The sequence below is a fragment of the Dermochelys coriacea genome, chromosome 13 (genome assembly GCF_009764565.3).
Source record: "Dermochelys coriacea isolate rDerCor1 chromosome 13, rDerCor1.pri.v4, whole genome shotgun sequence".
NCBI lineage: Eukaryota > Metazoa > Chordata > Testudines > Dermochelyidae > Dermochelys > Dermochelys coriacea.
The window spans coordinates 5,928,203-5,945,212 of record NC_050080.1 but is presented as its reverse complement, the minus strand read 5'-3'; the positions used below and the strand labels follow the sequence as shown (position 1 = coordinate 5,945,212).

Sequence of the window (17,010 nt, the reverse complement as noted above, 5' to 3'; positions counted from 1 at the left end):
CAGTTGGCAGTTTTTTAAAGCATCATTATTAAAGGCACCAGTACAAACTATCCCAATGCACAAGAAAGATAGGAAGTATGATAAGAGATGGATATACACATAGTTGATGTGTTTTTATTTTTTAAGAGGACCCTTTCCTAGATCCTCTTGAGAACCTTCCAATAGCTTCACAGAGCCTCCTCCAATACTTTGATGAGAAAACCAGAGAAAGTTGGTTAAAATACTTGTATTTAAATGTACAGTTAACATTTGCATTTAACAAATAAAAAGAATGGCATACTTCAGACAGCCACTAAGTGGTGCTAAAAGTCAGGGAGCTCAGGGCTCAGCTCTCCCTGGAGTATGAATTAACGATGATGATGATTTATTGTTTCACAGTTGGGGAATATCGAGAAGCCAGGTCCCTCTTATGCAGAGCTTACAGTCTAAATGAGGAATATGACAGACAAATGAGAGCTTAATAATATACACCAGGAGGGGTCAGGAAGGATGATGGTTACAGGAGTACAATTATATCTGAGTGGGTCCAAATTGTGGGGAATGGTGGGAGTGGTAATTGACAGTTCCAGGCATAGAGGGAGAAGTCCAGGCAGATCTGAGACCCAAACGCTGCCCATATGTAGGATGCCTGGATGTCTCTGAACCCCCATGAGGAAACAGGGCTTTACATGGCTTTTTCTTGCTGTGAACTACAACACGGTCAGGTCTGATCCTGCCACTGATATTAGCAAATACTCTGAAGAGTTACATTGTCTGCATGCGGTGTGAAAACTGGGTGGGTTTACATGCATTGATCAATAAATAAATCAGACACACATCATGAATAAATCCATAGCAATCAGTAGTTTACACAGACAAAATAAACGGGAAACTTCACTTTCAACGCAGCGGGTAGCTCGAGAAATCCTGCTGCACTTTTTAGATTAAGAACTTCTTATACCCAAGGTGACGTCTTTGCTGTACCGCATCTATAATGAATAGTCCTCTTGTGGAGGGCACAGCCAGACCATAGCAAAGAGGCTAAATGTCTCCAAAATGGAGCACGGTTTTCTGTCCCTCCTAAGGAGAAGGCCTTGTGTATCTTCATCTGAAACGTGCAACACAAGAATGCCCGCTGGACTCAAGCCTTGCACAGGTTAGTCAATGGAATGGATACCTCCAGCAGTGCTGCTACACTTGGTGAGTGTGGGAAACAGAACCCCAAATAATCATGGGGGTGAGGCGTAGGGCCATTTCCATCAGGAGAGCGAATTGTGCACCCGTCTGTAAATCGAGCAGAGTTTCTCTCTCAGAGAGAGGAAGGTGGGTCTTTCCTCAGCATTACCCTTCCAACACTCCAACATGACGATATAGATCTCAGGAGGGCAAGTGCTTGGCCTGGGGAGGCGGTAGCCCATGCTGATTTGCTGTATGGTTTCTTGGTTCGTCATTCCTGTAAGGAAACAAGAAACTCCAATGACCCTATTCACCATCACGTTGTGGAGTTTATCCCTCCAAATGGCTCAGGGTGGCTGTGAAGAGTCTAGCCAGCCTGTATGGAACGGCTTCTCCAGCACCATTCGATCCCTCATCAAGTGCACCTCCCATGTGTAGAGAAACCTGTGTCAAGCAACTATCAAGACTACCTCCTGGCTGTGCAGCGACTCCATGCACTGTGCTGAAAGACCTCCTTTCCCGGCAGCAAGGCTGGATGGCCGGGTGGGGGGACCACACATTTCATCAGAGATGTCTGCTGGATGTTGGTGAGGTGGGGAGCCAGAGGACAGCAGCCTTGTGTAAAGGGAGCACAACGAGGGTACATCTACACTGCAAAAAACCAAACCAATCCGTGGCACCAAGTCTCAGTCTGGGGCAATTGACTCAGGCTGGCAGCGCTTGTACCACAGGGCTGAAACTAGATGGATAGATATTAGGGCTCAGGTAGGAGCTGCGAGACTCTCACCCCTCGGCAGGTTTCAGAGCCTGGGCTCCAGCCCAAATGTCTATGCTTAGCCCCACAGTGTGAGCCCGAGTCAGTTGACCTGGGTTCCAGGAGTTGCGACCACAGGTGCTTTTCTTGTGTAGATGCGCCCTAAAGGACATTCTCTGAAAGAGCGTGGTACAGTATCCCTCGAAAGTCAGCACAGCTGGTAAAGAGGAGGGGGAAGGGTGGGCACCATACCTTCATACGGGGTCTGCCCATACGTGAAGACTTCATAGAGCAGGATCCCATAGGACCAAACATCAGATTTCAGTGAGTAGGTGTGGTAGTTTGCTACTTCTGGGGCTGTCCACTTCACTGGGATTTTGGTGCTGCCGCTGGTGGAATAAATATCATCCTAAAAAGCAGCAGGAGATGGGCCATGAGCAAAGGGGAAATAACAAACACAATATCCCCTCTCAAAGGCACGGGGGCAGGAGAAGCCTAAACTGCTATCTCAAGTAACCCTACTAGCCCCACAGCTCTCTCTCTCCAACAGTGCACTCGTTTCAGGGCCGACACTGATTGTGTCCTGGCATACGCGATGTAACTGGAGACCATGTTTCAGTACCTCGGTCTAGTTGTAGCTCTCGGCATTGTCAACCTGGGACAGCCAAGGCTGGATGCCTGGTGCTAGTTTCTCATCCTCTAGGCAGGCAGAAAAGTCAGTGCTTGGGGAGAGGTGGAATTGTCTGTTCTGTGGCATTCAGCTAGTTAATCAGCTGTATTTAAGTCTAACCAGCTGGTAGGTTGGTGCCACCTTGTAAAAGCCTCAAGGGTGGGGCTAACAGGTTCTAGTGTGAACTGGGGCTTTGAAACTGGGAGCCCCTTGGGGACAGGGACAGGAATGTGGAAATAAGTAAGGCAAAGGGACCAACAGCTTCCAGCAGACCAACCTTGAGGAGCCTGGCGAGTCCAAAATCGGCAATTTTGCAGGTGAGGTTGTCTCCCACAAGGATGTTCCTAGCGGCCAAGTCCCTGTGAACGATGTGCTGTTCTTCAAGGTACGTCATCCCATCGGCCACCTGGCAAGCAATGCTCATCAGGTGGAGCGTGCTCAGAGCCCTCCCTTCCAGACCTGTTAAACCAGTGATCAAAGGACCAAAATCACTTTCTGTTTTAGGCTGATCCATTAAAAACCTCACAGAGCACGTTATGGAATCAGTACATCCTTGCTGGGAAAGAGACCCGCAGCTAGGAACTGACAAAATAAACACTCATATTATGAACGTGTGCAGCCTTCGTTATTCGGCCCCCACCTCTGCAAAGCACTCACACACACGCTTAACTTTGAGCACGTGCAAGTTCCCCTTGACTTCCATGTCTGTAAAGTTAAGCGTGTGTTTCAGTGCTTGGCAGGTGCTGGACCCCTGTGAGCTCTGTTGCAGTGAGGAAGATGGTCCTCATAAGGAGTATGTTAGGAGTATGAGCCATTGTTAGGAGTATGAGCCACGGAGTCTAACTCTTGGCTGGAAGTTGTGTTTCAGAACCCATCCTACTTGGGAGTTGCTGCTCCTTGGATAATGAGTCCTGCTGGATCCATAGCCCCAAAGGAGGTTCCATTAGTCAATGGAGGATGTTACCTAGGAAAGAACAGATCCCAGCTGGGAGCTGTGTGATTTGTTTCCCTAATGACTATTTCCTGCTTGGGGGAATGAAAGAAAAGAATGAGAGAAATAAACACCACAGGCATGTTCTTTGTGCAGTTTCAGGGCTGACTCATCAAGATGGCAACAGGAGACTTGCCTTTTTATCAGTTTCAGATGCCAATACCCAAGGGACAAGTTTTGGCAATTCGCTTCCAACAGAGGTTGCGGCTGAGCAGGCTGGGGAGCTGAACACTCACTCTCCCAGTCCCCCAGTGAAACAACCTCCTTTGGAGTTGGTGAACAATGAAGCAGCATGCCATTCGGACTGCACGAATGTCTCAATGCGCCACGGCAACTCTTCTTAGAGAGGGGCGTCAAGTGACGGCAGGAGTTCAAACCTGCAGGAGCTTTGAGGAACCCTATGCCTTGTCGACATACACAAGTTGTACTGTTTTCACTACACCGGTATAGTCTGAGCACTACCACCCTCCATAAAGGAAGGGGAATAAACTGTACTGGGATAAGACAGCATTATACTGATATAACCCATGAGGTATTATTCTAGTATATATATTTCAGTAAAACAATCACCCCCAACCAAGTGAGTTATACCAGTACGAAAAGCGGTGTGAAGACCAGGCCTTACATTCAGATCTGGGTGCTCAGGATTATTGAGACTTTTCTGCAAAGAGGCCCGTTGCACAGTTACTGGTGGTAGGGGCGAGGGCTTCTGTAACAGATTGAAAAATTAAAAATGGCGACTTGTCCCTGGATGATGTATGGTGAATTAGAACGTACCCGGGGCTGAATTCTGCTTTCAGTTACACTGGGGTAAGCATGGAATTGCTCCATCAATTGGGGTGGAGCCATCCTGCCTTCGCCCCAACGTAAATGAGAGCAGAGCTCGGCGGGCTGCCTCTGTTGACGTTAGCGCGTTGTTGCCGTTTTAATTTGGGCAGGGCGGAGGCACCCGACTGGGCCCTGCAGTCCCTTCGAGGTGCTCTTGAGTGCTGGGAGACTGGAGTTCCAAGAGCGGCACTGCCACACGGGTGACTCCCTGCGCAGCGCTAGGCATTAAGGGCCGGGTGGTACTGACTGCTGAGGTAGCTCTCCAGGTTGCCTTTCCTCATGAGTTCGGTGACGATGTACAGGGGCTCGCCCACAGAGCAGACCGCATGGAGCTGGATCAACCTCTCGTGCTTCAGCCGCTTCAGGTTCTGAATCTCTTTGGTGAAGTCTTCCGCCTTCATGTCAGCTGTGGAGGAAGCCGACACGTTTCCGGGGTGAGTACGTTTCTCGCTAAGTTCATCCCTTGCCATTCATAACTTGGCTTTCTCCCCGTGGCTGCGGGAGGTTTCCAGTCCCGCCCCCACTCCTCGGCTCTCACGGCTCACGCTCATGCACCCCATCCCCTCACAGCTCACTAACAATAACATTTATTGAGATTGTTCTCGTTAGGACTGAGATGCCATTTTCAGGTAGCTGCTGAGTGCAGAAGGGCCTTCCACACTAGTGGTTCTCAACCTGGGGTAAGCCTGCCCCTGGGGGGACGCAGAGCTCTTCCAGGGGGTACATCAACGCATCTAGATATTTGCCTAGGTTTACAACAGGCTACATAAACAGCACTAGCAAAGTCAGTACAAACTAAAATTCCACACAGACAAGGACGTGTTTGTACTGCTCTATATACGATACACTGAAATGTAAGTACAATGTCTATATTCCAATTGATTTATTTGATAATTACATGGTAAAAATGAGAAGTCAGCAATTGTTCAGTACTAGTGTTCTCTGACATTTTTGTATTTCTACGTCTGATTTTGTAAGCAAGGAGTTTTTAAGTGAGGTGAAACTTGGGGTACACAAGACAAACCAGACTCCTGAAAGGGAGACAGTACTTTGGAAAGGTTGAGAGCCCCTGTTCCACACAACAGTGTCTTACCATGAGGCCTCCAGAGTGATGGGGGGTAAGAAGCCATTTTGTAAAGGCCTCAGCGTAGATAGGACCCGATTTTCGAATGGGTGTGTGCAGACGCGTGGATGCTTTTGCATGCACCTTGCTTCCAGGCAAGTAGCCTTACTGAGCTAGGGTTGCCCGACTAAGCCAGGCAGGAGTCCTATTGACAGTTAGTTTATTCAGTCTGATTGATTACATGAGGGCTGGGATGATCAAGGAGGAAGTGAAATAGACTGGAGAGATCTTTCATGGCTGTGAGTGTAAGAGACAAGGTGGCACATGGTTAAAGTTCCCTGCCTTTGCATCCACGCACCTTGTTTTATGATTTTGATGGCAACTGGCACCATGTTCTTCCACAATCCTTCCCACACCTCTCCGAAGTATCCTTCCCCCAGTTTCCTCCCGAGGGTGAATTCTGAACGGGGCCGTTCCCATGCATCTCTCACCGGAGGTGTCTGTATTAAATGTATAGAGACACAGAACATTTCATTTCAGGCCTGTGCCATCCAGCTAGTCAGGTAGAGGCAGCTTTATGAACCAGGGCAGACTTGGGCATAGGCTGAGAAAGCAACCAAAGTCAGCATCCAGTCCAGTCCCAAACAGCACCTCTTCATCCTGATTCTCCTCATTTACGTGTGCACTTCTGACCCTCAGATGTGTCCCAGAATCCTTTGCCGTGGCTGCTGCCTTTGGAGCATTGGCCACATTTGGGAGCCAGAGATGCCCACGAGAACAGAACTTTGAGACTGCAGAATCTGCCACCATTTTAGGATCAGGAACTACAAAGGCTCAAGGGATACTGAGGGCTCTGGTTTCTCTTGGTAAGCAGTTAGCTCTCACAGGAAGCGTGAAGGCAGAGAAGCTGCTGGAAGGGGGATGTAGCAGGAAGCAGCCGCTCAGATCACAGACAGACCATCCCATCTGCACCATTACTATTGATTTGTATGTTAAGAGGGTGCTCAGTGAAGCTATAGGAAACTGGTCTCTGTCCCCTGCAAATTAAACTTCTCGGTAGAGCTGGTTGAAACTTGGAGTTTCTGTTCCAGAGGAAGTTCCTACATTTCAAATTCTTTTTCACTCCGAATTGGAACCAATGACCTTAAAGATGGCCTTGAATATGGAGTAAGTATTTGAGAAAGCCCCATGCAATTCAACTTGAAGAAAGGGAAATCAGATAAAAGCCCTAGAACAAGAGAGACTCCCTAACCTTATAATTAATACAGCAGAGCCTGAAAGCAAAGAGGCTGATGGATGGATAAGAGGGCAGCTATATTAAAAGGACACTTAAACCTATCCTTGCAACAAAGCCCATTGCCAACTCTGTCCACATATCTATTCAGGGGACACCATCATAGGGCCTAATCACATCAGCCACACTATCAGAGGCTCGTTCACCTGCGCATCTACCAATGTGATATATGCCATCATGTGCCAGCAATGCCCCTCTGCCATGTACGTTGGTCAAACTGGACAGTCTCTATGTAAAAGAATGAATGGACACAAATCAGACATCAAGAATTATAACATTCAAAAACCAGTTGGAGAATACTTCTATCTCTCCGGTCACTCGATTACAGACCTGAGAGTGGCTATCCTTCAACAAAAAAACTTCAAAAACAGACTCCAACGAGAGACTGCTGAAGTGGAATTAATTTGCAAACTGGATACAATTAACTTAGGCTTGAATAGAGACTGGGAATGGATGAGTCACTACACAAAGTAAAACTTTCCCCATGTTATTTCCCCCCCACCCCCCCACTGTTCCTCAATTGTTCTTGTTATCTGCTGGAAATAGCCTACTTTGCTTGTCACCATGAAAGGTTTTTCTCCTTTCCCCCCCCGCTGCTGGTGATGGCTCATCTTAAGTGATCACTCTCCTTACAGTGTGTATGATAAAACCCATTGTTTCATGTTCTTTGTGTGTGTATATAAATCTCCCCACTGTATTTTCCACCAAATGCATCCGATGAAGTGAGCTGTAGCTCACGAAAGCTTATGCTCAAATAAATTTGTTAGTCTCTAAGGTGCCACAAGTACTCCTTTTCTTTAAACCTTTCATTTACTAAAGTGTCGACTATTGAGCTGCTCAAAAAATTATGGACACATTTCTGTGAAAAAATGCTGAAAAAAACATTTTTAATTTTCAGCATTTTTTCACTGAAAGAATTTTTTATTTTTGTTGGCAGAATGAACACGGATTTTTTTTTTTCATTCTGGCCCCATTTCTTCCACTGGAGAATGTTTATAGTTTTCGGATTCATTTTTGTTTTGGCGCCAAAAAAAAAAAAAAAGAATGCAACCAGTTCTACAAGAAACTGCCTGTGTTGTCCTTCAGAATGCCCCTGTTCTAATGGCCACCATATCCCCTAGAAAATCACCGGCTCCCTACCCCATCACAATCACAGAACAAGTTACAAGACTAAAATGAAATAACGAAGAAAGAAAACGGCCAAGGCCAGCAAGCAAATGGTGAGCATCTGGTTTAAGATGAGGGTAAGAGTGAAAGAAACTAGCTGACACTAGTGTTGTGTACACAGACCTTAGGGATGCAGGGCTGTAATAAGGGGCTCTGTACAACTTTCCAGTTTACGATGTAAAAGGTGAGCAGTTCCTCCATGTTGGGGAAAGTGTGTCCCTTTTGTATGTACAGACCTCCGTTGGGCTCCTTACAGATCCGGAAATGAGTGACTTTAGCATGATTACGGACTGCAAAGGAAAAAGCAAAGGAGAAGTTGAAACAGAGTTCAGTGACCCATGCAACCAGCACTAGTCCCCTCTTGAGCATTGCTGGCTCTGGCCTCAGTTTGGCTCTCTTTTACACCAGCGTAACACTGACTTCCACACTAAAGAAGTTCAGTCTAGATAGTTTATCCAAGAGGTGGTTAACAGGTCACTTGGTCTATAAATGGTCTCTAAATACTAACACATGGCAGAGATTTGATAGTAGACAGCACTTTATCTAGCAGACCAAGGCCAACGAGATCCAATGGTTGGTAGCTAAAGCTAAACAAATTCAGACTGGAGGTAAATTTTTAACAGGGAGGGTAATTAACCATTGGAACAATTTACCCAGGGACATGGTGCGATCTCCAATCATCTGAAGTCTTTCAGTCAAGACTGAATATCACTGTATGCTAGTTTGCAAACAGAGTTTATGGGCGTGATGCAGAAATTACTGGGGTGAGGGTCTTCATCTTGTGTCATGCCAAAGGTCAGACTGAGTGATTAAAATGGGCTCTTTTGGTGTTAAAAATCTATGAATTTACATCACTGTAAATGAGACCTGAATCAGGCCCTGATAGCTTAAAGTGAGAATTTCTTTTTTTATATAATCCACAGAACAATAGAACAATCCACTAGAAATAAACCCTGCGGCTAAGGACTATGAAGCTGTCTTATGAAGCTATAAATTGTTTATGGCTTTCATATCCCTGAATGAGAGCATTGTACTTTCCTTTCCGACAATGATTCAGCGATCAATATTTGCATAGATACGCAGGGTGCTCAATGGCCATTGGAGTGGCTTTCTGTCCCTTTTCAGAGCTGAAGTGAATCCATCTTAACAGGATGCTATAAACTACTTTAAACACATCCCTGCTCTTTCCTGCATGTTGGTGAGCCCAGCTCTGCAGGCAGAATGTTCCTTCGCCCAGGGGCTTCTCCCACTTGCGTGTGGTACATACTTATCACTTCCCTTTCCCCTCATCTTACCAAATCTACATCTGGGCCTGGCACAGTCCTGGGAAAGGCGACCAAGAGAGAAGGGAATGTAAAACTGACCCCACCAAAAAGTGCCTTGAGACTGCTCTAAATTATTCCAGGGGTGAGTTTGGCCTCTGGCAGGCCCCCAGGATGGAGGTAGGTGGCAAGGTGGCTCACAACCATCTTCACTTCCCTTCCTCACCAGCTGTGCCACCCTCTGCTCCTGGGCAGTGCTGCGCTCCCTTTGTGGTGCAAGGGCAGAAATGGGCCACAGAAAGCAGCAGGGCCAGACTCTGCAGAGTGCTGGGGGTTACCTGACAGAGAATACTCTCCCTGGCTACTCTCGCTGTCACGGATGAGGAAGGAGCCGTGTTGATTGGGCGGTGAGAGAAGGAGCTGCTGGGCCTCATTTCGACTGACTCCACTGAAGTACCAGCTGCAAGAAAGACAAATGGCCGATCAGAGCGGCTGAGCCCCCAGGAGAAGACCCTAGCCATGCCTGGGCCTCGAGAGGCATTGAGACGACAGGAGTCAGAGTAAAGCCCAATAATGCACTGAAATGGGCAGTGTGAACTGTGCTGGGCGCTGCACTGTGTGGCTGAAGCTGGCTACGTTTAGCCATAGCATGCGCCAGGGGACATGCGACAGAGGGTCAGGGCCTCAGCTGGGGTCAATCAGCAGCTCTGCACGGACTTCGACAGAGCTATGCTGATTGACACCAGCTGAAGGTCTGGCCCAGGTGGGCTCACGGGCACTGCTCTGTTTTATGCAGAAGGTGGTGTGATACAGGAGCGATGGGCACCAGTAAAACCTCCGAAGCCAGATAATAAAAGACTTGCTGGAAAAAAACTCCAGCACCCGATAACTAGCAAGTAAAAAATGGGGTGGCCAGTGCCCATGGTGCACAAGAGAGAGATGCACCTTTTCCTTCTTTTTCTAGAAGAAGAGCTGTCTGCTGCAGCAGGAACAACCTGCATGGGCTAGGTTAATGCACAAGGCACAGGCACAGACCAGCCTTTGCATGTATCAGCCCAGGTACTAGGAGGCCTGCAGGGAATAGAAGGTCTCCGGCTCCCCCCAGACATGAAGAGGGGAAAGTGACTTTCCCCCACCTGCTGGCAGGGTTAATTTGCATATTTATCATTTGTTTGGGTGTTGCTGAAGTTCTGTGATCTGGCCTTTCTTAGGAATGGCATTTAGTGGGTTATATTGGTGCATAAAACTGTGTTTGCTCATGTGAGCATGGACGTGGGGCTGGATGCGGAGTCCACCAACCATTTCCTTTGTTTTGAAAAGACCTCGTCATCTGTAACCCAGCCCTGCTTAGCCCATTGACCATCTGGTGTGAGGGCTGCCCACGTGAAAGCTAGAGAAAAGGTTTGCTAGTTTACAGTGCTCATGCTCACCGGTACTCAAGGAGCTGCCCTTAGATGTCGATTTCAGTTCAGTAATGTATATTGTGGCTGCACACATACAGGCAGGCAGCGCAGTTTGCTAGCTTCACCCACCCCCATTATGGAGGCATGCACCTCAGTATTGAAGGAGCTGCCCTTTGATGTCAATTTCTTAATTTATAATGTTGCTTCCCGGACTAGTCACATCAGACGAACACACTGTTTTCCTAATGTCTCCCACACAGCTTCCTTCCCCTTGGGTATCAACCATGTTACATTCATTCCCTGCCCTCTGCAGAGGCTTTGTATGTCTCATGTGGCACAAAGGGAGCAGAAACCCCAGTCCCCAATGCCAGTGCTGAGGGTCGGTCAGAAACTGCTTGTATCCAACCCCCCAGTGGCAGGGCTGAACAGGAGATCAGGATGCCAGATGTTCTCCCCATGTCCCCACCGAGCTGGAATAGCAGAGATGCTGCTTCTTGAGTTCCAGCCCACACTACCTGTGGTTAGCACTATTTGTGTTTGTGCAACTGCCTAATGAGCAGCAGAAGAGCTGATTTGCAGTGCAGAGACAGGAGCACCCGCAAACAATCGCACAGCAAACAATCACACTGTCTGATGTCATCGCTAACCTTTGCGCTCAGAGGCTGCTGAATGATTAGCTCAGTTTCACTGAGGCCTTTTGTTATCTGGTATCACAGCTTGTTAACGCTGAACTATTTCCTTCATTCTTTGGACTCCGGAGGAGAGTACAGGAAAGCCTGGCACTTTGCCCCAGATAAGAGCAGATCTTTAGAACCAATGGTGTTTCCTATAAACACTTAACTCCACCAAAGGTACCGGCCATGTTGCTCTTAATTCAGCAGTTAAGGAAGCAGGAAGAATTAGCAGGGGTTGGTAGCACCTAAAATAAGACACTTATTTGCCCTTCAGTTCTAGAAAAATCCAGGTTCAAATATGGATTAGGTCACAAGTGAAAATGTGCCGGTGGTCTTTCCTCTATTTGCCCTGTCACAAAACTACCCTTTGCGTTTGGCAAAATGCCGTACAATCGTCAATCTTTGACCAAAAGAGGTCTAAGATTGGAATAGCAAGACAGGGCTGCAGGTCAGGTGTGAGGTGCTGTGGTAGGTGTGCTATCAGGGACAGGACCTTTAAGGGCTGAGCTTCCCAGACACAGTGCAGGCAGGGCTCCAAGAAGCTCTTTGTTACAGGCACAGCCAATTGCAACTGGACACAGAATGCAGCAGAACTCTTGCAAGCTCCTTAAGTGTGGAGGGCTCACTAAACACCACACAAGGGACGTTTTGCACAGTCCCTGCCCAGAGCCAGTCTTGTCTCCGACCAGGACTATCCCATCTTAACACACCTAGGTACTAAAATTTGTATGCACAAATGTATACATGGCCATTCAGTGTGTGTAAGGGTTCAGGGGGCCAGGAACACTATCATATAGCTCTTCTCACCACTCTTCTAATTACATCATTTATTTGTATTATCATAGTGCCTCTGAATCCTAGTTGTGAAGCATGGCTCCATTGTGCTAGGCGCTGTGCAAACCCAGAAAGAGACAGTCCCTGCCCCAAGGAATTTACAATGTAAGTACTAACCTAAACTGCACTGCTCCTAAAATCCTGCCAGTCAGACATTCTGATGGATGCAAGTGGATCTCGGCTCCGTCCTCCCCCTCCAACTCCTCTAGTCCTATAATTTGTGCAAATCTATGGTTAAAAATCATCTGGGAAAGCATCAGAGGTCATCGCTTCCCAGCCAATACATGAGTAAAGGCAGTTGCTGGGGTACTAGAGGCCATTGCTGCAGAAAGCTGCACTGGTGTTTGTTACAAAGGGATGAGCAATGAAAGGGTCTGTTAGTATCCCTGCACACCCCCAGGCAGGCACCGGGAGAGGCTCCCAGAAGGTGTAGGATGAATGGCGCCCCTGAGCCTGCATTTACCAGGGACTTGATCCATCCAGCAGCGTCGTATACTCAGCCCAAGACACAGCTGGCATTTCCTGTTCTTGTTTGTTCTTGTTGGGAGGGGCAGGGGGGAAGACAGGTTGAGCCTGTCCTGGGGCCCGGGGTTGGTGTAACTGCACAGAAAGGAGATGGAAAGGGATTATTTGCCTCAGCTACAAGCACTGATGTGGCGTGGATCTGAGAGGCTCTTCATCTCGCTCCCCCACAACCGGCTGACTTGCAATACACCCCGGCTAGCTGAGGAAAGCTGCTTCCTCCCCAGGCTGTTAGCATAGTCCCCCCCTCTCGTCTCTTCACCTAGCGTGACAGTTCTGGGAAAGCTGCAAGCGCACATACACCCTGTAAATGAAAAATGAATCTAGGTTGCCAGGCATGGGGCCAGGCGGTGCCATCAAGACCCCCGCCTCCAATGGGAGCAGAATCACAGCATCACAGGCAGGCCGCAAGTGAAGACAACCCTCTGCCCGGCTGCGTAGGAGGGTGCAGAGTGAACACACTGTGCGGAGCAGGCAGCTCATCTGCAGACCCTGGCCTTCCAGCTGCTGTGTTATACCTGGGTGGCCGGAGAGCAGCGGCTGGTGGCCGCAGAGCAGCAGCTATTGGCCAGGTGCCCAGCTGTGAAGGCAGTGCCCCTCCAGCCGCAGTAAGGGTGGCAATACCCTATCAGGCCATCCTTACTTCTGTGCTGCTGCTGGCAGCAGCTCTGCCTTCAGAACTGGGCTCCTAGCCAGCAGCCGCTGCTCTCCAGCTGCCCAGCCCTGAAGGCAGCACTGCCATGAAGCAGCACAGAAGTAAGATTAGCAGTACCACAATCCCCACCCCTCCCAATAACCTTGCAAGCCCCCTCCCCAACTCCTTTTTGGGGTCAGGACCCCTAAAATTATAACGCTGTGAAATTTCAGATTTAAATAGCTGAGATCATAAAATTTAGGATTTTAAAAATTCCATGACCATGAAATTGACCAAAATGGACCATGAATTTGGTAGGGCCCTATATATGGGCCTCAACTCAGCCGTCAATCTTGCACTCCCAGATAACTAGGGGCTGGTCGTAGGGTGCAAACAATGGCAGGTGTATTTGAGAATACGTGGATATGTAGGTGGGAGTCCCAAAAAGCATTCAGCGGCGGCACAAGGCTTCTGCCACGGAGGCGCGGAGTTTTGCCACTGGATTTCAGTGAGCTTGGTCAGTGGTCTCCAAAGTGGGGTGCACCAGAGGATTCCAGGGAGTGCGTGGCAGGAGGAGCGCCGCCTGACAGCACTTCGACGCTTTTTTTCTTCGCCTGCAGCAGATCTTCCCCTCCAGTGGCACGCCTGTGGCAGGTCTTGCCTCCTTTTTTTCTTCGGCAGCACGCCTGCGGCAGGTCTTGCCCTCTCCTTTCTTTGGCAGCACCGGGGGGGGGGGGGGGTGGAGGGGGAGGGTGTGCAATCCAAAAACTTTGGAGACCACTGAGCTAGATTACTGCTTCTGAAATTCCCACTCTACCAGGTACTGTAGGGGTGCAGCCAGTGATTTGGGCAACTCCGTGAGATCAGATTCTTTGCTCCTGCAAAACTGCACTCACGAGACCATTTGGTGGTAAATTCAGAAGCTGCTTTTCAGAAATTGGGATGCTGGTGCATACGCCCCATTAATTTCTCTCTGCCACACAGATTATTTCTGGCTGCAGATTATTAAAGGAACTATGAATTGGTGAGGCAAGAAAGTGAGGAATACATAGCATCAACGAAGCCAGAACACTCCACAAGTTAAGGATCAATTTCCTCCACATAGGCGTACTGATGACTTTTACTCCTCTCCTGGAATTATTCTAAATCAGCTACTCTCTTCATGGGGCCCATGAAGCTTTGCCTGAACCTGCCTTCTGCTGTCCTGGTGCATTGCCAATCGTAACAGCTAAACTGCACTGTGGGTTTATGCTCTACACAAGCACTACCACAAACATTGTCACTCCTGATCTAAAATGAGGTTTGATACCACCAGCAAGAAAAGGTGGGTTCCTTTACTTCATGTGCCTGCCACCTGTAATACAGGTGTGAAACACAGGTGTGCTGGTAAAGACTGACCCAGCCCCAATCAGTGGATGAGGGTCAGGACTACACAAGTGTCATGCCCCTGCATCTGACAGGCATCGGGATGTACTGATGGCTACTGGTACAATGCCCACCCTGCCACTGATACTAGGGCTTGGATGGGGTTGTGTGGAGAGTTGGGGGAATTTTTATTTTTTGGCAAATACTAAATTCACTGAAAAAATGCACTTTTGGGGTGACCGACCCTACCTGTGAATTCAGATTGAATCTGGTGGACAGTTTTGTCTGGGGGGGGGGAAAGTAGGGAAACCAATTCAAAAATGGCAAAACCGGTTTGTCTGGAACCTGTTGATCCCTTCAACCTGCACAGTTTTTTTCATTTTGATGAAAAACGTCCCAAAAAATCCATTTTTTCTTGTATTTTTCAGTTCAGCCCTACCTGGAGCCTGATGAAAAGAAACTATTCTATCAGTGCTGAAAACCCTGTATTCTGGTTGTACCACATCACCATTTTTTTGGGTTGGTGTCCTGTCTCTCTGATCTCAGTGAGATGGAGAAATGGAACGGAACCCTATTTATTTTAAAATGCAAAGTGGTTTCACTTTGAAAACTGACTGTGGTGTGTATCGGATGCTTTCATCCACATTCCACCCCTTTGACTCCATATTCAGGAAGATAAGCAAGAGCTCAGCTGCCACCTGAATAGACCTGAAAGACTGGAGGAGAAACTTTTCCTGGGACTCCACTCGGAGTTTTCACAATGCTTGCTTCCAGCGTGTGTGTAATATGCTAATGATACTGGCTGACTCAGGGGCCTGATACTGGGAAAACAAAAGTGTCTGAGGTGTGCTTCACAAAGCATGTCGGACCTGGATCATTGTGAGTGGGGAAAGAAACGCTGCCTTATAGAATAGTAAATTCACTCGCCCACTGGGCAGGAAGAGATTAATGTTCTAAAATTAAAATCAGCAGCTGCGAAGGTGTTGCTGGGGAGTTGTTGGCGGGTGGGGGACTGGTTCGTCAGAGTAGCTTGCTGCTGCTGGAGCTCCACAACACCCTCCCCTTGGGCCAGTGCTGGAGCTGGAGAACTCGACTGGCCCATGGCTGTGCCGAAACAGGGGTTTTGTCTGGTGGGGCTCGGGGGTTCAGCAGGGCAGCAGCCTCCCTCTGCCAAGCTTGCAACAGCTGTCTGCTTAGCCTCATCCCCCACAACCTGCTGCCCCCAGTCTGGGAGAAGAGGACAAGCAGCGGTTTGGGGGACTGATGCAGCACAAAGAGGGGTTAAAAGCATTGTCTACACATACCTCGCATTGCTTTAATCAAACCAGTCTAACTCCCCGTGTCTAAAGGGCAGCTATACCACTGGAAAGGTGATGTATCCTGGCACAGTGTATTCTCGAACAGGAAGAGGAACAGCTATACCTGGGACAAGACCCCTTCAGACTGGTATCAATATGTCCAAGCTGGGGGTTTTACCAGCATCACTATTTCAGTTAAAAGAAAATAATCACACCCTAACCGACACAGCAACACCAGAACAGAACCTGCGAGTGGAGCAGGCCCTTGGCAGCCACCTGCCAGGGATCATTATTATTTGTATTACCGGAGCACCAAGGCTTGGAGCAGGACCCTGTTGTGCTAGGTGCTGTACAAACAGCTCAGACATCTCTCTGTTTGGCCCAGAACTGTGCGATGCGCCGGTTCCACTTGCAGCCCAATAACCGTGGTCTGCCATAGGCCCTGACTACTGACAATACAAAATGCAAATTACAAATAAAAGAGAGACAAGACATTGCTACAATTCGAACAGATCGGGGACAGCCTCAATGTAGAGGCAGCAGGCCCAGCCTTTGTTCTTTTTCCCTAGCTGGGAGGACAGCTTTCAGTTCTGCCAGGCCTTAGATCAATACATAGAACTGGTGCTGGGAGATCCAGCTTGCCAAGTTTCCCCCTGCTTTGTGCTTCATTTACAAAAGATTATCCCCACACAAGCCACAGTGAAGAGCTGGTACTTACAGCTGATGGGAGGTTTCCTTGTTGATCCTTGCCACGTAATTAGCAGGGACGTAGCCCAGCGCTGGTTCCCCCAAAAGCCTCCTGGCTAAGACATATTCCCCCTCTTCTTTGAGGACACAGAGTTTGTCTCCTCGGCTGACACTCAGCTCCTCTGCACTCCTGGCTCTGAAATCATACAGTGCACTAAAGAGAGAGGAGCTGGGGAGGACAGGATCCGGCTCTAGGTCTGGCCGCAGGGCGACAGGATCAGGCTCAAAATCCCCCTGTGAGGGCCTGTCAGCAGAGACGGTGTTTGGCCAGAGTTTGTTCCACAAGGAGGTCAGGAAGGTCAAACGCTTCCTGACATGTTGTTCCATCCCTGTTCCAAACAAAGCTGTG

At 48.4% G+C, this 17,010-nt stretch overlaps 1 protein-coding gene across 1 annotated transcript; it reads right to left on the bottom strand.

Annotated features, from left to right (window-relative positions):
• Nucleotides 1-1,132: 1,132 nt before the first annotated feature.
• SRMS (src-related kinase lacking C-terminal regulatory tyrosine and N-terminal myristylation sites) lies at nt 1,133-17,010 on the bottom strand. The gene is made up of 8 exons (XM_038369889.2): nt 16,633-17,010; nt 9,523-9,644; nt 8,046-8,212; nt 5,820-5,961; nt 4,646-4,804; nt 2,857-3,038; nt 2,162-2,318; nt 1,133-1,432 (listed from the first exon to the last, which is right to left on the bottom strand). Exons 1-8 carry the CDS (start codon nt 16,986-16,988, stop codon nt 1,239-1,241), a joined length of 1,479 nt encoding a protein of 492 aa, XP_038225817.1. The 5' UTR covers nt 16,989-17,010; the 3' UTR covers nt 1,133-1,238.